The 20,645-nt window shown below is 38.9% G+C and overlaps 2 protein-coding genes and 1 non-coding gene across 3 annotated transcripts; all 3 read right to left on the reverse strand.

The window, feature by feature from the left end:
* Nucleotides 1-244: 244 nt before the first annotated feature.
* On the reverse strand, nt 245-2,557 carry LOC147277598 (protein NRT1/ PTR FAMILY 5.9-like). Its single transcript, XM_086255669.1, has 3 exons — nt 2,500-2,557; nt 1,880-2,103; nt 245-1,705 (listed from the first exon to the last, which is right to left on the reverse strand). Exons 1-3 carry the CDS (start codon nt 2,555-2,557, stop codon nt 245-247), a joined length of 1,743 nt encoding a protein of 580 aa, XP_086111795.1.
* A 5,205-nt stretch (nt 2,558-7,762) lies between these two features.
* On the reverse strand, nt 7,763-7,869 carry LOC147277599 (small nucleolar RNA R71). Its single transcript, XR_015124141.1, has one exon. It is a non-coding gene; the product is annotated as a small nucleolar RNA R71 (small nucleolar RNA).
* Nucleotides 7,870-13,929: 6,060 nt separating this feature from the next.
* On the reverse strand, nt 13,930-15,720 carry LOC147277600 (protein NRT1/ PTR FAMILY 5.7-like). The gene is made up of 2 exons (XM_086255670.1): nt 15,535-15,720; nt 13,930-15,360 (listed from the first exon to the last, which is right to left on the reverse strand). The coding sequence occupies exons 1-2, from the start codon at nt 15,718-15,720 to the stop codon at nt 13,930-13,932; spliced, it is 1,617 nt and encodes a 538-aa protein (XP_086111796.1).
* Between the last annotated feature and the right edge of the window lie 4,925 nt (nt 15,721-20,645).

Here is a 20,645-nt window from a genome sequence, read left to right on the forward strand (position 1 = left end):
AAATCTGTAACACCGGTAAACTACTGTTTCCACGAACCATATTCGCCTGCTCAAAATGAGCAAAACTCATGTAGCTTAATGGTTACAGTTTTATGGCCAGAAATCAAATTAAGCTTATTGCTTCACAAGGAAATTTTAAAGAAACCAAATTAAGCTTACTGCTTAGGAAATTGTAAAGAAACAAACGTAAGGGGACCTCATCACCAACAACAACAATCATTTTTTCCCTTCCACTCTGCTTTGTTTATCTTTGAGTTGAGTCCGCACCAACTATGGGGACCTCTTCACTATTGATATCCGGGACTTCATCACCATTGGTATCTGGGACCTCATCAGCATTCATCTCAACATCATTGGTCTTCAGTACTTCTTCCATTAATGCACTAGTTTGTTGGTTTTCTCTGTCTGCAGATTTTCGTGATTTATCATTGCTATAAAAGTAGAAGGAGATGCACACGTAATAGATCACGTTAACAGCACTTGAGATTGTTAATGCTTTGTAAAAATTATCCAAACGACTCCTGTTTATGTAGTCATGAAACCAAGTTTGCCCAAATACTAAAATACCTAGAGCTGTAAATATTTTTCCAACACCTAGCACGAAGTCATTGATGTGAGATGCATAATACCTGGACCTTAGTTTATCTTCATTTTTGACTCGATCAGCAAAAAAACTAATCACCCCATCCAGGGCTAGCCCTTTCATCAGTCCCAACAGGGAGAACTGTGGAGCTAACCAACAGACGCTCATAGAAATAGTTCTAGTTTCATCATCTTCAAGTCTCTTCATCTTAATTTCATCCAACCTGTGATTCTCAACCTGCCAAGCAGCAAAGCAACACAGCATAGAGCAAGCTAATCCCAAACCAATTCTCACCAGCGTAGAGTGTCTCCACTGCTTTGAAGCATAGTCGTATAAATATGAGATTATCAAGCTTGACAAGGAGCTAAGTACTGTGAAATAAGCTGGATGGACCGTAAATGATCCAATATGATAATTCAAGTTACTCATTTGTTCAAAAAAGAAGGTGCTCCCCGTTGCCTCCACCAAACTGTATATGAACAAGGCTGACCACATAATCAACACTTCTATGAAAAAACGATATTCCTTCTTTACTTTTATTGGTGTCCAAAACTTTCTTATTTTTGCTTCTTCTGCTGGACAGAGCCTCACTTCTATGTTTGTGTGAATTTCCCTTCTTTGTGCGGCTTCTACCTGAAACGATGTCACTGTTGTGGCTCTGCGAAGTTCTCTTGTTCTTTGTTCTTGTTCTATTGGACATGATGGAATGGATAATTTTCCAGGATACTCCAAACTTGACTTCCGTGTAGCTTCTTTGGTGACTATGTGACTTCTATTGCTAATGAAGTAGTAGTAGCCAAACAAGAACAGTGAATAAGAACCTCCCATCAAAATTGTTGAAACCATGAACATACCTTTCCAATATAAACTTGTAAGAAAGAGAGGTGCAAGTGCACCTAAGAACCAAGGAAAGTCCCACAAAGCTTTTGTACAGGTTTCCTGTTCTTCTTCATTTGTGCAAGGTGTATGCTTTTGTTCACTTAAATATTGATGGTCAAGAAACTCCTTCAAAGTAGCTGATAGACCAGCTTCGCCTAATGCCAAGAGTACCACAGCTCCATAGAATATCTTAGCTGCGGTATCCGAGCTCATGTACCCAGCACAACATAATAAGAACAGCCCCTGCAGCAAGAATATGTAACCAAGAGCATAAAGTTGTTTGTATTAATATTCATTAGGGGATGAAATGTTTTAACTAGTAATAGTGGTCAATAAGTTTTTAACAGTTAATTAATGTTAATTTTCTAACAGAAGGCCTGCTTTTGGGTAGCTGAAACTTAAAAGATGAGTGCTTACAAGAAAATAGGCAACATTTGTGGTGACAATTACTTTAAAACCACCGTTCTTGTAGGTGTGTGAGATACAAGCAAGGACAAGGACCATGATTTCTGATACCCCTTCTTGCACATTCGTAACAACGGCAGCTTTTTGAAAATGTGTAGTCTTCCAATTCTCCGTGAGATATACTATCAAGATAGACATTATCGCATGATTTGCGAAACTATGGTTGAAAACCAAACCTATTTATAGTATGCCATCACAAACAAATAGAAGAATTTAATCACAAGTTAGTTTGAATCACCACTTGAACCTGTTGGAAACTGTTTTTAGAAAACCTAAAGTGTTTTCATATAGCTAAAAGCACTTTTTGTAACGTTTAACGCAAAAGTAATTTTTAATGCTTTCTGAAGAAGTACATATCTTTCCTCAAGAAGCGCTTACAAGAACATTTTGATTTTAAATAAAATAATTTATTGCTTCTAATAAAAACGTTACCAGCAAACGTGCTAGTGGCAAAAAACGCTTACTACGTACAAAAGCAATCAAGCCAATCCCCTTATAGTAAATTACATCTACGTTTCTCCAAGATAAACTTAAGATTCAGAAAACAAGTGCAAGTTTAAGAGATCAATCACCCCGGATGCATATAGTAGCATTGGAAAAGTAGAAGTGGTTGCCAAACCACTTTCTCATTGATCGAAAGCATGTGAAGGGAAAAATGTTGTAACGACTCCAAGTCGTGGATGTGCGAATTAATCTCGATGGGTGCTTTATTATTGGTGTCATTGCTAAGGGAACTGTGGACGACAATCTTCAATGTAATGGAAGTGAGGGGGCCTACACAGTGGGCTTATGGCAAGAAAAACCTGCAATATATCCACTATCAAGAGTTTCAATACAATGAATCACACAAACAAGCTCAATCACTTAAGTCCTAACTCTAAGTGGCAACTTCTTACCCTTGTGCATCATTGTGCAAACACCTTGAGCCAAGTAGTCAGTCAATCATGTCATTGACAGCTCACTCCTTGAGCTCTTTAATGTACTGCACCAACATCAACCAAGCATAGCGGATATAAGAACAAATGAGATTAATGCAATTGAGGATTCTTTAAGAATCAACTTCTTCAAACTATCAAGTCTTGAATAAGTCGATGGAGAATCCAAGCCTAAAATCTATATGAGTGTTTGATGAATTTGATAAGCACAAAAAGCAACTCATATTTTAGGAAACCATAAATTTGGATTGAAGAATCATTTTCATTTAAAAAGAATTTTTCTCTTCAAGAACTCTCTCAGCCCTAAAACCCAAAGCGAGAAGAACAAAATGAAAGAGCTGAGAAAAAATGTAAACTGTACCCATCTTTTCATCAAATCCATTCTCACCTAATTTGGACACTTGGAGGCTTCTTACTTGGTTGCTAGAAGACAAAACTAACAAAAGGAATATCCAAGTATCATGCTATGAAAAGATTAGGATGAGAATGATAATGTGGCTGTAAGAAAGAATTTGGGCAAAAGAAATTTCAGCCAAGAAATGCATCACTATGCGTGTGTGTGAGAGGAGGAAGAAGATCTACAGTGGATATGTATATGTGTAATGAAAGCTGAGGAAGACACCCTCATGTGCACAACACATGCCATTTTAAATAATGAAAACAAAACCTGAAGGCATTTTAAAGACTCATCAAACATGCAAAAATATGATGCATGAAAGACATTTTACCTTGGTCCATATGCTATGAGACTTTCAACTTGATTTCTTCATCCTATAAATAAATCATATGAAACTGGAATCTTAATTCTATTCTAGGCTTGTTGAATGTGGCAAATGTACAATTATTACAATAATTTTTTGCAAGGAAGAGCCAATATACAAAATCCTAGAACTAACAGCTTCGTGTCCTGCCATATATTGCTTCCTATCCAATATCCATGCACTTGCCGTACCTTCTCAAAACCATGTAGGCAAGGATTCCACCATAATTGTATTTGTCAAAATTCAAACTTTTATTTGGCATTTTTTCGCTGGAAACTTCGTATTTTGTTTTTCTTTCATGTTTTGTCTCTTTCTTTTCTATCATTAGACATTAACATATATCTTCACCCACAAAACTTTTTTTTTTTGGAAAAAGATGTTGCTAATGAATTAGATACTCATAGTTCTGAGGTTGTACATGTATAATCAGTGCTGTTAAAACAGAACAATAAAATGATCCAACAGATTAAGAAATGGAATACTTATGTCAGTACCTTCATAATTATTTCATAAACATCATCAGAAATCAGAGGAGCCTTCTTCCCACTCCTTTTATCAAAGTAGTTGTACATGGCTCTGATCCTGCATTACCCATTGATACAATTTCCACACTACTGAATACTGATCATTGAAACAAATCTGTAACACCGGTAAACTACTGTTTCCACGAACCATATTCGCCTGCTCAAAATGAGCAAAACTCATGTAGCTTAATGGTTACAGTTTTATGGCCAGAAATCAAATTAAGCTTATTGCTTCACAAGGAAATTTTAAAGAAACCAAATTAAGCTTACTGCTTAGGAAATTGTAAAGAAACAAACGTAAGGGGACCTCATCACCAACAACAACAATCATTTTTTCCCTTCCACTCTGCTTTGTTTATCTTTGAGTTGAGTCCGCACCAACTATGGGGACCTCTTCACTATTGATATCTGATGAGTGTGCATTTTGCATCACTTTATGATACTAATTCCTTAACCTAGAGTGTTAGAACTCGCTATTTTGTGTTTCTTGTCTTGTTTTTGTGTTTTCAGGTCAAATGAAGCAGAAATGAGAAAAAGAAGCAAATGGAGCCATTTTGGGACAATTCCTGGTCAAACCAGGAAAACGAGTGAAATCCTGGTCAAATCAGGAAAAGTGCAGAAATCCTAGTCAAATGAGGATTCCTAGTCACACTAGGAAACATCAAGTCCAGAACCATCATTGCGGAGCCAGAAATGTGAAATCCTGATTCAAACAGGAATTCCTGGTCGAACTAGGAAACCTAACCCAACTAGGGAAAGGAGTCCTAGTGACACTAGGAGACCCCAGGGGCAATATGGTCATTACGAGAAGTCGAAACGGATAAGGAATCTCTCATTTCCAAGAAATCCTAGTTGCACCAGGAAATGTTTTTCAAGGTTCCAGAAGCTTCCAGAAGGTGGTGGAAATCCATGGAAATGAATAGAGGGAAGAAATGAATTTGAATTCAAATGGAAATGAGGGGCAAAATGGGAAGTCAAAAGTGGAGGGCCCATGGGCCCTAGGGATGCCGAACCAAGTGGGCCATGCATGCACATGCATGGGCCCAAACCCTAGCAGCCCAAAAGCCACACGCAAGGAGGAAGATGGCAGCCCATGCATGCGCATGCATGCCATGCAAACCCTAGCAAGGAAGAGGCCATGCGCAAGCCCAAGATGGAAGCCCATGGAGTGAAACCCTAGCCCATCTTGTGCAAGCTACTGAAGCCCAACATGGAAGCCCAACATGCAAGCCCAAAGCCCAAGACTACCAGCCCATGCGCCAAGGAGGGACCCTAGCTAGGCTAGGCGTGAGCCACTCAAGCCCAAAAGGGAGCAGCCCATCACGCCAAGGCCTAGTCCAGCTGGACCTAGCTGAAGCCGCAAGGCACTAGGAGAGAAACCTAGCCAGCCGCAACTAGCTTTCCTTGGCTCTCAAGGAAAGCTTCTCCTATTTAAACCCCCTCTTATTCAGACTTTAGGATTGATTCTTTCTCCCCTCCTCCAGCCGAATTCTCTCTTCTCTCTCCTAGTTTATTTTTCTGTTTTAGGGTTTTTAGCTTCAACTATTATTTCTCTTGTAAGGTGAGCCAAATTCAGAGAGGGACTTAGGAAGAGGGTGGCGTGACATTGAGAGGGGAGGATCACCTGCTGCCACAAGCCCAAGCTCACCTTGCCGTGAGCCAATTGCTTGTGCTGGTGCTTCCTTCTTCTCCCTCCTTGCCGCAGCCCCCACTTGTTGCATCTCTGATTTTTGTTTTCCTTTTCCTTTTAATTTCTATTGTTGGATCATGTTACTGATTTTATTAAATTAAATTGCTGGTTTAATTTGGTTGTCTTTTTATTTATTTTATAGTTTTGGTTCTGATTTTAGTTAGTTGTTATTTAATCTTGCAATCTGATTTTGTTATTTACCTCTTATTGCTTTGAATTCATGTTGCTGATTTCCATTGGTTTATGCTTTTAGTTTCTTTAATTTTGCGTTTCTGATTTCATTTAATTGATGCACTTTAAGGTAGTTGTTTAGTTTATGCTTCTAGGTTCATTTAAGTTGCGTTTCTGATTTCCTTTTGCAATCATGAATTGGGACTTTGTTTACTTGCTGCTGTTTTATTTCTTTTATTTGTTTTATTTAATTATGTAGGTTAGTTATTCTATCTTGCATGTTAGTCGTAGGTTGATTAATGGATTCGTATGCTTTAACAAATCGTTTATCCGTCTCTTGGTCTGTTAGTTTGATGTTTGCACATATTAAATTTCCACTATCTATTAAAACCCCCGTCACTAGTTGTTTGCATCCTTTGACTGGCCACCTTAGGGTAATTGCATCTAGTTTATCCGTTAGGTTTAGCTGTGAAATAGTCAAAGACACTAAACCACAAGTAACAAGGGAATAAGGGATTATTCTTGGTAGTGGGGTTGGGCGACCTCTATAAGGAAATAGTCAAAGCTTATATGTTGTGCATGTTTGACGTTCTCATAAAACTTAATGACTCCTGCATGGGTAACAGCTGCCCTAGCTTGAACTAGGGAACATGTAGGTTAACTAGCTAAGGAAGGCCCAAGAAGCTCTTAGTTTATGCATTAGGAGAACAATGGCGAGAAAGTAACTAGCCAAACCTTTTTAGCTGTCAAACTTTAATATGTTGTGTTCAAATTAACTGTCATTAGCCTTGGATGGTTATTGCATGCTTATCTGATTTGAGACCGAAAACTTGACATTGCAAGATAGAATAAGGTGTGTGTGCGTGTGGTGATGTGTGCGTGTGTTTCCATCTTTCAAAACCCCCCATTAGTTATTCTATTGATTATTTGCACTGATTTGTTGTATATTAACCATTCCCTGTGGGATCGACCTCGTGCTTGTACGCTTTGCTACTAATGCGATTCGTGCACTTGCGAGTAAACTTAGAATGAAGTGATTGTTTATTTTATTCTAAGAAAACATATCAACAAGTTTTTGGCGCCGTTGCCGGGGAATGGTGTCTAATATCAATGAATTGGTGTAATTAGTCATTAGAATTAGGTTATATTAGTTAGATTTCAGTTTTTGTTAATTTTTAGTTTTTAATAAATGCCATGCCTTTATATGCATTCTTTCTACTGATTGTGTGTTTTTCTCTTAATTAGGTGTGTTTATGAACCCTGATCTTGTTGCTAGGTTAGAGAGGCTCAAGAACGAAGCTTTAGGTGCATCACAAGTCAGCCCGCAACCTAGTGCATCAGATTCGAGTAGTGAAGAGACTGAGAGTGTCGACATGGCTGAAGCAAATGAGATAGTGCCGCAGCCCCTGAGCCATTTTTCAGCACCTTCGCTGCCCACTCAACCATCATGCATTCGGTATGCCACCATAGCCACTGATTTCGAAATCAAGAGTGGTCAGATTCATTTGTTGCCGAGCTACCATGGGCTGAATGGGGAGGATCCGATCCACTTTTTGAAGGAGTTTTCCGGGGTTTGTGAAGCCGCACAATTGAGGGGCCTGAATGCTGATCAGTACCGTTTGAGGATGTTCCCTTTTGCGCTTAAGGACAAGGCAAAGAGGTGGTTGTATTCGCTGCCCAGTGGTTCCATTTCGACATGGGATGATCTTTCGAGCAAGTTTTTGAACAAGTTCTATTCCATTTCCAAGACTAATTCGATTCGGAAGGAGATCCTTGGATTTGTGCAAAAGGCGGACGAACCATTCCATGAGACTTGGGACAGATTCAATGAGTTACTTACTAGCTGCCCACACCATAACTTATCTCCTTGGTATGTGATTTGCTGTTTTTATCAGGGATTGTTGGAGAGAGACCAAGCCAAGGTGGATTCGGCATGTGGTGGTGCATTCATGTCCAAAACGGAGGATGAGGCTACAGAATTGTTTGAGTCGCTTTCTTTGAGTTCTCAACAATGGGATTCCAATCGTGCAAGAGGAGGACCAAAGAGAGGGTTGTATGAGGTAGCTGATGTGCCAAACACCATGGAGGGACAGATTATGGAAATCAAGACTATGGTGCAGAAGTTATCTTTGGCTCAAGAGAAGATGATGAGTGTGCAAGGACAAGGGGGTGACGTGGAACAAGTGAACCAGGTTGGGAGCTATCCTAGGGTGCCGTATGACCCATATTCCAACACTTACAACCCTGGATGGAAGAACAACCCGAATTTCAGATGGAGCAACAACAATGGACAGCAAGCTAGTGGGAGCACCAACAAGCCGTATGTGCACCCTAATGCCGAGAGGTCTAGTTTGGAGGACAAGATTGCTCAGATTGCTCAAAGCACCACTTCCCTTGCCCAAAGCACCAATGCCTTCATGAACCGTACCGAACAGCAGATGCAAGCCAATTCGAAGGCTATTGCACACTTGGAGAGTCAAATGGGTCAGATTGCCACTACTTTGGGTCAGAGAGAGAAGGGGAAGTTGCCAAGTCAGCCCATCGTCAACCCGAAGAATGAGGAGCATGTAAATGCTATTTTGAGGACTACTCCAAGAAAAAGAGTTAGAATGGTCAAAACTAAGGTGGTGAAGGAAGTAATTGAGATCAGTGATAGTGAGGAAGAGGAGGATCCGGAAATGACTGAAGAGCATAAGGATACACGTGAGATTCCCCTCATTCCGGACATCGACATCACCAAATTTCCAGCAACCATGAGGGAGTTGAAATCTATTGAGAAGAAGGTTGAGAAGCAAGGGCATAGTCACAATGTTCCTAGGGAGATTCGTGGTTATCTCTTTGCATCTTTTCCAAGCAAGAAGAAGGATCCGGGCTCGTTGGTCATATCATGCAGCATAGGGGAGCATAAGATCACTAGTGCCTTAATTGACAGTGGTGCAGCTATCAATGTCATGCCGCTGGTTGTGTTCGAGAGGCTTGGATTCAAAGAGGCTGATTTGCAACCAGCTGATGTGAACATTCGCTTCGCCAACTCTTCAGCCCAAGAAGCTTGTGGTATGCTTGTGGATGTTTTGGTTAAATGTCGTAAATTACTAATCCCCTCTGATTTCATAGTGCTAGATGTGCCGACAATTCCGGGCGATGTCTCTATTATTCTTGGGAGACCATTTTTGTGCACCTCTAACATGGAGTACAAAGCATTGGAGAGCGCCATGACAATTCGGCACTACGCCAAGCGAGAGTTGTATGTGCTCACTTCCGAGATGCCAGAAAACGAGGAGGTCACTTTTTATGGAGAGGAGAAGTCCGAGATGGAGAGCTTCCTCAGTTCGATCCTAAAGAATGCCGAAAGCAGCAATGGCAAGAGGAAGAGGAAAGAACGCAAGTAAAGGAGATGGCAATGTCAGGCTGAAGACAGAAAAACAAGCGCTTATTGGGAGGCAACCCAAGTTTTTAGTTTCGAATAATGGAGGAGAAGTCATTGAGGACCAAGGAGGCCGCGCCTACCCTTGGAGTGTCCACGCTTGCGTATGCAAGTAAACAGTTTCTTTATTTCGCTTCATAAGACAATTGTTTCATTTTGGTGTGTTTATTTGGTTTTGGATATTTGCTATTTCCCGTTTCGCTTAATTTGATCATTCTTGCATTTATTTCATATACATTGAGGGCAATGTATCATTTAAGTGTGGGGGGAAGGGCAATTGTCATTTGTTAGTGTTTTTAGGTTAAAACAAGTGTTTAGAGTGTTTTAAGTGTTTTTGAGCGTTTTTAGAAAAAGAAAAAAATTTTTCGTTTTTAGTGTTTTTAGGTGTTTTTAGGTTAGGAAAAAACTTTTTCCTTTGTTTTTAAACTTAGGGTGTCACAACCCACATCAAAATGCACGTTTTCATTAGATCTCATTCACCTTAGTGATGGATGTGATTCTTTGGAAGTGTGCGACATTGTTTTAAAAACAAAAAGTTTTTGAGTCATTTTGGTTGTTTCAGGTTATTTTGAGTCCCCAACTAATTGATTTGAGTGTGCATGATTGTTATGAGCATGTTTTAGTATTGTGTGTATATTTGGTGTTCTTTTCATTCTAATAGTGTTCCATAACATATCTTGCAATTCTATGTCATTTGGCCTTGTTGATATGAATCTAGGTTGTGATTAGCATTACTAATGATTATATGCATAATAGAGTAGACTTGCATGACCTAAGTGAGCTTTTGAGCCCTGTTCTTCAATTCTTGAGTGTTGCGCGCCACTCTAATTCTATCATTGTCATATAAGTCGTTGTTTTGATCTCATTATCTTTCATTTGGTCATTTGCTTGGAATATGCATAATCTTGAATCAATGAGCTAGAACTCTTTTCTTGTGTACACAAAGCATGCCGTATTTGCATAACTCTTGAGAAATGAATTTAGGCCCTGTTTGTGTACCCCATAGCCTGAAAGCCTACCCATTACATGTTTTATCCTTAGTTACCCATTTTGAGCCTTTTAAGCCGTTTTCTTTGTTACCCCATACCAAACCCTAAGTTTGGGGGTGTACCACCCCTTTCATCCGTTTTACCCTTTTTATGGTGTTGCAAGCTGTCTATATGTTGATTGAGGTGAAAAAGAAGTGAAAATGCATAGCTTGTACAAAAATGTGTTAGAAAAGTATGTATGCCGTACCCAAAGAAAAGAAAAAGAAAAAGAAATCAAAGAAAAGAAATGGGACGGTTTCAAAAGAAGAAAAGAAAAAGTGAGCAAAAAGAGCTCAAGTTAAGCTATGAAGTGCAAAGAAGCAAAGTGTACCTCAGAATGTTCTATTGGTGCTTGCAATTCCTTGAAATTAGCCCTTTGTGTTTTCCTTTTCATTTCAATACCCTATCCTAGCCTAAGCCTTCATTACAACCCTATTTAAAGCCCTAGCTGATCTCAAGAGGTGTGTATTATACTTATGTGGAGTCTATTTAAGAAGGGAGCCTATGGTTATTGATTCTATTTCAAGCATTTGTATTCCTTTCATGAGATCAGTATTTCTTTCTAAATGTGCCTTTATTTCATGTACATATGTGAGCTAATTGCTTTTGTTACATATTTTCTCTCACATATACTTTTGAGTGCACATATCAACCCAATTCTTGAGTGTTTATCATTGAGAGTATGCCATAGTAAGAATTGGAGTTGAATCTATTATGTATGTATTGATTTAGTTCTGTTTGTCTAAGACTTGGATTTGTGTCAAGGATGGCCTATATGACAATAGAGGAGTGAGGTATGTTATTTGAAATGTTATTAGAATTTGAAGAATATCATTTATATGCCTTGCTATTTTATGTGATTAATGGTTGTGCGCATGAATTCAGTTGTTGGGATGTTGGAGTCAGTTTTGAGTCTTTTCTTTCCTTTATTTGCTCGAGGACTAGCAAAATCTAAGTTTGGGGGTGTGATGAGTGTGCATTTTGCATCACTTTATGATACTAATTCCTTAACCTAGAGTGTTAGAACTCGCTATTTTGTGTTTCTTGTCTTGTTTTTGTGTTTTCAGGTCAAATGAAGCAGAAATGAGAAAAAGAAGCAAATGGAGCCATTTTGGGACAATTCCTGGTCAAACCAGGAAAACGAGTGAAATCCTGGTCAAATCAGGAAAAGTGCAGAAATCCTAGTCAAATGAGGATTCCTAGTCACACTAGGAAACATCAAGTCCAGAACCATCATTGCGGAGCCAGAAATGTGAAATCCTGATTCAAACAGGAATTCCTGGTCGAACTAGGAAACCTAACCCAACTAGGGAAAGGAGTCCTAGTGACACTAGGAGACCCCAGGGGCAATATGGTCATTACGAGAAGTCGAAACGGATAAGGAATCTCTCATTTCCAAGAAATCCTAGTTGCACCAGGAAATGTTTTTCAAGGTTCCAGAAGCTTCCAGAAGGTGGTGGAAATCCATGGAAATGAATAGAGGGAAGAAATGAATTTGAATTCAAATGGAAATGAGGGGCAAAATGGGAAGTCAAAAGTGGAGGGCCCATGGGCCCTAGGGATGCCGAACCAAGTGGGCCATGCATGCACATGCATGGGCCCAAACCCTAGCAGCCCAAAAGCCACACGCAAGGAGGAAGATGGCAGCCCATGCATGCGCATGCATGCCATGCAAACCCTAGCAAGGAAGAGGCCATGCGCAAGCCCAAGATGGAAGCCCATGGAGTGAAACCCTAGCCCATCTTGTGCAAGCTACTGAAGCCCAACATGGAAGCCCAACATGCAAGCCCAAAGCCCAAGACTACCAGCCCATGCGCCAAGGAGGGACCCTAGCTAGGCTAGGCGTGAGCCACTCAAGCCCAAAAGGGAGCAGCCCATCACGCCAAGGCCTAGTCCAGCTGGACCTAGCTGAAGCCGCAAGGCACTAGGAGAGAAACCTAGCCAGCCGCAACTAGCTTTCCTTGGCTCTCAAGGAAAGCTTCTCCTATTTAAACCCCCTCTTATTCAGACTTTAGGATTGATTCTTTCTCCCCTCCTCCAGCCGAATTCTCTCTTCTCTCTCCTAGTTTATTTTTCTGTTTTAGGGTTTTTAGCTTCAACTATTATTTCTCTTGTAAGGTGAGCCAAATTCAGAGAGGGACTTAGGAAGAGGGTGGCGTGACATTGAGAGGGGAGGATCACCTGCTGCCACAAGCCCAAGCTCACCTTGCCGTGAGCCAATTGCTTGTGCTGGTGCTTCCTTCTTCTCCCTCCTTGCCGCAGCCCCCACTTGTTGCATCTCTGATTTTTGTTTTCCTTTTCCTTTTAATTTCTATTGTTGGATCATGTTACTGATTTTATTAAATTAAATTGCTGGTTTAATTTGGTTGTCTTTTTATTTATTTTATAGTTTTGGTTCTGATTTTAGTTAGTTGTTATTTAATCTTGCAATCTGATTTTGTTATTTACCTCTTATTGCTTTGAATTCATGTTGCTGATTTCCATTGGTTTATGCTTTTAGTTTCTTTAATTTTGCGTTTCTGATTTCATTTAATTGATGCACTTTAAGGTAGTTGTTTAGTTTATGCTTCTAGGTTCATTTAAGTTGCGTTTCTGATTTCCTTTTGCAATCATGAATTGGGACTTTGTTTACTTGCTGCTGTTTTATTTCTTTTATTTGTTTTATTTAATTATGTAGGTTAGTTATTCTATCTTGCATGTTAGTCGTAGGTTGATTAATGGATTCGTATGCTTTAACAAATCGTTTATCCGTCTCTTGGTCTGTTAGTTTGATGTTTGCACATATTAAATTTCCACTATCTATTAAAACCCCCGTCACTAGTTGTTTGCATCCTTTGACTGGCCACCTTAGGGTAATTGCATCTAGTTTATCCGTTAGGTTTAGCTGTGAAATAGTCAAAGACACTAAACCACAAGTAACAAGGGAATAAGGGATTATTCTTGGTAGTGGGGTTGGGCGACCTCTATAAGGAAATAGTCAAAGCTTATATGTTGTGCATGTTTGACGTTCTCATAAAACTTAATGACTCCTGCATGGGTAACAGCTGCCCTAGCTTGAACTAGGGAACATGTAGGTTAACTAGCTAAGGAAGGCCCAAGAAGCTCTTAGTTTATGCATTAGGAGAACAATGGCGAGAAAGTAACTAGCCAAACCTTTTTAGCTGTCAAACTTTAATATGTTGTGTTCAAATTAACTGTCATTAGCCTTGGATGGTTATTGCATGCTTATCTGATTTGAGACCGAAAACTTGACATTGCAAGATAGAATAAGGTGTGTGTGCGTGTGGTGATGTGTGCGTGTGTTTCCATCTTTCAAAACCCCCCATTAGTTATTCTATTGATTATTTGCACTGATTTGTTGTATATTAACCATTCCCTGTGGGATCGACCTCGTGCTTGTACGCTTTGCTACTAATGCGATTCGTGCACTTGCGAGTAAACTTAGAATGAAGTGATTGTTTATTTTATTCTAAGAAAACATATCAACAATATCCGGGACTTCATCACCATTGGTATCTGGGACCTCATCAGCATTCATCTCAACATCATTGGTCTTCAGTACTTCTTCCATTAATGCACTAGTTTGTTGGTTTTCTCTGTCTGCAGATTTTCGTGATTTATCATTGCTATAAAAGTAGAAGGAGATGCACACGTAATAGATCACGTTAACAGCACTTGAGATTGTTAATGCTTTGTAAAAATTATCCAAACGACTCCTGTTTATGTAGTCATGAAACCAAGTTTGCCCAAATACTAAAATACCTAGAGCTGTAAATGTTTTTCCAACACCTAGCACGAAGTCATTGATGTGAGATGCATAATACCTGGACCTTAGTTTATCTTCATTTTTGACTCGATCAGCAAAAAAACTAATCACCCCATCCAGGGCTAGCCCTTTCATCAGTCCCAACAGGGAGAACTGTGGAGCTAACCAACAGACGCTCATAGAAATAGTTCTAGTTTCATCATCTTCAAGTCTCTTCATCTTAATTTCATCCAACCTGTGATTCTCAACCTGCCAAGCAGCAAAGCAACACAGCATAGAGCAAGCTAATCCCAAACCAATTCTCACCAGCGTAGAGTGTCTCCACTGCTTTGAAGCATAGTCGTATAAATATGAGATTATCAAGCTTGACAAGGAGCTAAGTACTGTGAAATAAGCTGGATGGACCGTAAATGATCCAATATGATAATTCAAGTTACTCATTTGTTCAAAAAAGAAGGTGCTCCCCGTTGCCTCCACCAAACTGTATATGAACAAGGCTGACCACATAATCAACACTTCTATGAAAAAACGATATTCCTTCTTTACTTTTATTGGTGTCCAAAACTTTCTTATTTTTGCTTCTTCTGCTGGACAGAGCCTCACTTCTATGTTTGTGTGAATTTCCCTTCTTTGTGCGGCTTCTACCTGAAACGATGTCACTGTTGTGGCTCTGCGAAGTTCTCTTGTTCTTTGTTCTTGTTCTATTGGACATGATGGAATGGATAATTTTCCAGGATACTCCAAACTTGACTTCCGTGTAGCTTCTTTGGTGACTATGTGACTTCTATTGCTAATGAAGTAGTAGTAGCCAAACAAGAACAGTGAATAAGAACCTCCCATCAAAATTGTTGAAACCATGAACATACCTTTCCAATATAAACTTGTAAGAAAGAGAGGTGCAAGTGCACCTAAGAACCAAGGAAAGTCCCACAAAGCTTTTGTACAGGTTTCCTGTTCTTCTTCATTTGTGCAAGGTGTATGCTTTTGTTCACTTAAATATTGATGGTCAAGAAACTCCTTCAAAGTAGCTGATAGACCAGCTTCGCCTAATGCCAAGAGTACCACAGCTCCATAGAATATCTTAGCTGCGGTATCCGAGCTCATGTACCCAGCACAACATAATAAGAACAGCCCCTGCAGCAAGAATATGTAACCAAGAGCATAAAGTTGTTTGTATTAATATTCATTAGGGGATGAAATGTTTTAACTAGTAATAGTGGTCAATAAGTTTTTAACAGTTAATTAATGTTAATTTTCTAACAGAAGGCCTGCTTTTGGGTAGCTGAAACTTAAAAGATGAGTGCTTACAAGAAAATAGGCAACATTTGTGGTGACAATTACTTTAAAACCACCGTTCTTGTAGGTGTGTGAGATACAAGCAAGGACAAGGACCATGATTTCTGATACCCCTTCTTGCACATTCGTAACAACGGCAGCTTTTTGAAAATGTGTAGTCTTCCAATTCTCCGTGAGATATACTATCAAGATAGACATTATCGCATGATTTGCGAAACTATGGTTGAAAACCAAACCTATTTATAGTATGCCATCACAAACAAATAGAAGAATTTAATCACAAGTTAGTTTGAATCACCACTTGAACCTGTTGGAAACTGTTTTTAGAAAACCTAAAGTGTTTTCATATAGCTAAAAGCACTTTTTGTAACGTTTAACGCAAAAGTAATTTTTAATGCTTTCTGAAGAAGTACATATCTTTCCTCAAGAAGCGCTTACAAGAACATTTTGATTTTAAATAAAATAATTTATTGCTTCTAATAAAAACGTTACCAGCAAACGTGCTAGTGGCAAAAAACGCTTACTACGTACAAAAGCAATCAAGCCAATCCCCTTATAGTAAATTACATCTACGTTTCTCCAAGATAAACTTAAGATTCAGAAAACAAGTGCAAGTTTAAGAGATCAATCACCCCGGATGCATATAGTAGCATTGGAAAAGTAGAAGTGGTTGCCAAACCACTTTCTCATTGATCGAAAGCATGTGAAGGGAAAAATGTTGTAACGACTCCAAGTCGTGGATGTGCGAATTAATCTCGATGGGTGCTTTATTATTGGTGTCATTGCTAAGGGAACTGTGGACGACAATCTTCAATGTAATGGAAGTGAGGGGGCCTACACAGTGGGCTTATGGCAAGAAAAACCTGCAATATATCCACTATCAAGAGTTTCAATACAATGAATCACACAAACAAGCTCAATCACTTAAGTCCTAACTCTAAGTGGCAACTTCTTACCCTTGTGCATCATTGTGCAAACACCTTGAGCCAAGTAGTCAGTCAATCATGTCATTGACAGCTCACTCCTTGAGCTCTTTAATGTACTGCACCAACATCAACCAAGCATAGCGGATATAAGAACAAATGAGATTAATGCAATTGAGGATTCTTTAAGAATCAACTTCTTCAAACTATCAAGTCTTGAATAAGTCGATGGAGAATCCAAGCCTAAAATCTATATGAGTGTTTGATGAATTTGATAAGCACAAAAAGCAACTCATATTTTAGGAAACCATAAATTTGGATTGAAGAATCATTTTCATTTAAAAAGAATTTTTCTCTTCAAGAACTCTCTCAGCCCTAAAACCCAAAGCGAGAAGAACAAAATGAAAGAGCTGAGAAAAAATGTAAACTGTACCCATCTTTTCATCAAATCCATTCTCACCTAATTTGGACACTTGGAGGCTTCTTACTTGGTTGCTAGAAGACAAAACTAACAAAAGGAATATCCAAGTATCATGCTATGAAAAGATTAGGATGAGAATGATAATGTGGCTGTAAGAAAGAATTTGGGCAAAAGAAATTTCAGCCAAGAAATGCATCACTATGCGTGTGTGTGAGAGGAGGAAGAAGATCTACAGTGGATATGTATATGTGTAATGAAAGCTGAGGAAGACACCCTCATGTGCACAACACATGCCATTTTAAATAATGAAAACAAAACCTGAAGGCATTTTAAAGACTCATCAAACATGCAAAAATATGATGCATGAAATACATTTTACCTTGGTCCATATGCTATGAGACTTTCAACTTGATTTCTTCATCCTATAAATAAATCATATGAAACTGGAATCTTAATTCTATTCTAGGCTTGTTGAATGTGGCAAATGTACAATTATTACAATAATTTTTTGCAAGGAAGAGCCAATATACAAAATCCTAGAACTAACAGCTTCGTGTCCTGCCATATATTGCTTCCTATCCAATATCCATGCACTTGCCGTACCTTCTCAAAACCATGTAGGCAAGGATTCCACCATAATTGTATTTGTCAAAATTCAAACTTTTATTTGGCATTTTTTCGCTGGAAACTTCGTATTTTGTTTTTCTTTCATGTTTTGTCTCTTTCTTTTCTATCATTAGACATTAACATATATCTTCACCCACAAAACTTTTTTTTTTTTTTTTTGGAAAAAGATGTTGCTAGCCATGCATTACAGAATCAAGTCTTCAACCTCAAAGCCTTTTTTTGGAAAAGAATTTTTTTTCCTTTTTTATTATTTGTTGTGTCTCCCAAACAAAGTTGAGTGGATTTGAGAAATCGGTAATGAACTTGGGCAAACACTTGTAGGAGTGTAAACGATTTCCCCATGGCACCTTGCTGTTAGGTTCTATCATCTTCTGGATTCAAGTGTAATCCACAATCACCTTTGTGCTGAGCAAAACCACAGATGTGCCTTACCGTCTTGGCAACACAATAAATCTTAGCCAGCTAAGAAAATTTGGCTGCCGGACATGCATCATCTCTGCCTTAGTCGGAGTTATCTCCGTCATAAATCGTCTTAATTTGGGTCACTCGGCATGCCCTCCATCTCGACCTCAAATATTTCCGGTTGAAAACACCACCTTCTTCTCTTGCAGATGCGATGTTGTTCGATGATGCCCAGCCGTAAGATATCTTGGCCGTAAGTGGAAGTAGTTCTCAGTCGGAAGTGAACCGTAAACTATCTTGGCCATGAGTGAGAATTATTCTCAGCCATATATGTCAAGGTGCTCAACCGAAGATACAAAAATTTCATGTTGTTCTAATGTAATTCCTTGGATTTCTCAAAATGCAATTATCCCTAACCAATCAACCAATATCAAAATCCTAGAAACTAATATTTAAGAACTCAGGGAATAGATTTTTGAGACTTCTTACCAAAATATTCCTCGAAGGCAGCAGGCTGCACCTTTCTCTTATTCTTCTGAATTCTTGATTCCTCTTGAATTTCTTCAACTCTCTCTCTCTCTCTCTCTCTCTCTCTCTCTCTCTCTCTCTCTCTCTCTCTCTCTCTCTCGCGTTAGTTCTGAATTAATGTGGGAAATGCTCACTCTCTCTCTCTCGTTAGTTCTAAATTAATGTGGGAAATGCTCACTTTCTCTCTCTCGTTAGTTCTAAATTAATGTGGGAAATGCTTGTTTGAGAGATAGTTGGTTTATAAAAAAAGAGTTTTAGTTGTTGGAAGAAAAATGAAAAGTCACCTCTTCAGTTTTCTATTTTGGCGTGGGAAAGGGTTTATGAGATGACTGTCAGATTTTTAGTTTCCCAAGAGTGTTTTAATTGGCTTAACTAATCCCTTAAGGCCTACTAAAGTGGATAATTAACCTACTGAACTAGGCTTAACAGCTCATTATCCAATCCAAGGCTTTTCCTTGCTTAATCCTCTTAATTAAAACGCATCATATCATTTTTCTTTTCTTTCTCAAGGCCAAAATCAATGCACACTCAACCTGCTAAGTCATGATTACCATCTCATGCCAAGGTTATCTTCCTTATCTAATCTCCAAGTAATCTAGGTTTCTAATCCTAGTCACTAAGGTCGGTCCACATTAGGGTTCAAGGGGTCAAACCTTTAATCCTTTGGTAAGCCTAACAACTAACCATGCATGCACCATTATACACATGTCGAAAACAGCTTTCAAGTGTACAAATAAAATGTTAACCAAGTTAATAAATCAAACTTTAAACCAAGCTAGTCACAACTAGCATAAATTCATGCATAACAAGTAAATAATCATAGAGAAAAAGTAATTTTTCATAAATTTAAATTTGTGGACTAAATCCATACTTGAGTTTCAAAATGTAACAATTAGTGCTAAACTAATGAATTGGTAAAGTACCACCCTTAAACCAAAACCATTAAAATTTGGATGCTACACCGGTGTTGACCCATTTTCTAGCCAAATCATAGCACCAGACTTACTAGGCTTTCTTCCTCTCATCACGGTGAGTCCAATTATGTCCTTAGATTCTTCATCGGACCACCGTGCACGGCGAATTGACGCCGAGAAGCCATTTGCTTTCCAGCAGCTTTTTCGACGATTTCGGAGGCGTTTGGCCACAATTGACGTATCAAAATCGATCTTCTCTATTTGCTCTTTCTATTGGTTGGGCTTATTTGACCCAATTGTGTGCTGGAGTGAAAACCCCAAACTGGAAGTCACGACCATCGCCAACTCTGCCACTTGTGGCAGCAGGTTGGTGGTTGTTTATTACTGTTCTGCCTCCTAAGAACCTTCAGACACTATTTCCAGGTCCAGTTGTTAAGTTCGGTGAGTTTTTGTGAACTATGAGTGGTTGGCAGCCACTGCGCGTGGCGGTTGTCGCCTGTTTAACGACCATTTTGTGAACCTTGTTTGATTTGTTGGTTTGTCTGGTCTTAAACAAGTATTTGGACTCGGGAATCCTAATTTCAATGGCACTTTGGTTGTCGGATTTGAAAACCGAGCAAAGATGTCGTTGGAGGGCATTTTGGTCATTTCATGTGGTTAACGTGAAATGGTCAACCGAGCATTGTGAGTGAATTTTGTCTGTGTTGTTTATTTGCTTCCAATTGTTTGCTTGTATGCTAGATTTTGGTAAAGTCTAGGATTGGATCCTGAGATTGAATTGATGATGATTTTGATCATAAGTGCATAATTTGGATTATTAAGAAATGCCATGAGGTTATAGATTTCTGATTGTGAAATACCTATTTTGAGATGGTTGGTTAATCAATAGGCTTTGAATTGCCGGAATGATCTTCATGCTATTATTGGATTATTGTGCATTATTGATGAAATTGAGGATTATTATTATTTATGCCTAATTTATTGTGAATTGAGGATATCTGTTATTTCACTCATACAAGCTCTATGAGCTTACCAGGTTTGTATTGAATCCGGTGCACAATGAATTGGACATGGTATACGGTTTATGTTTTACAGGTTAAGCATAGCTAAAGAGGCATTGGGGAGAAGACGAGGTAGTTGATCTCATTTGGATTTATTAAATGTGTTTTTACACAATGATTTTGTAGAAATGTTTTTAAACCAAACAGTGGTTTTGAATAAATGTATTTATTACTTGGCTCATTAAAAATGTATTGATTTTTCACGGGCCCAGAATTTGAGGCGTGACAGGGTAGTCCCCAGTGTTTG

This window comes from Dryas octopetala, chromosome 8 (genome assembly GCF_963921425.1).
Source record: "Dryas octopetala chromosome 8, drDryOcto1.1, whole genome shotgun sequence".
NCBI classification, from domain to species: Eukaryota; Viridiplantae; Streptophyta; class Magnoliopsida; order Rosales; family Rosaceae; genus Dryas; species Dryas octopetala.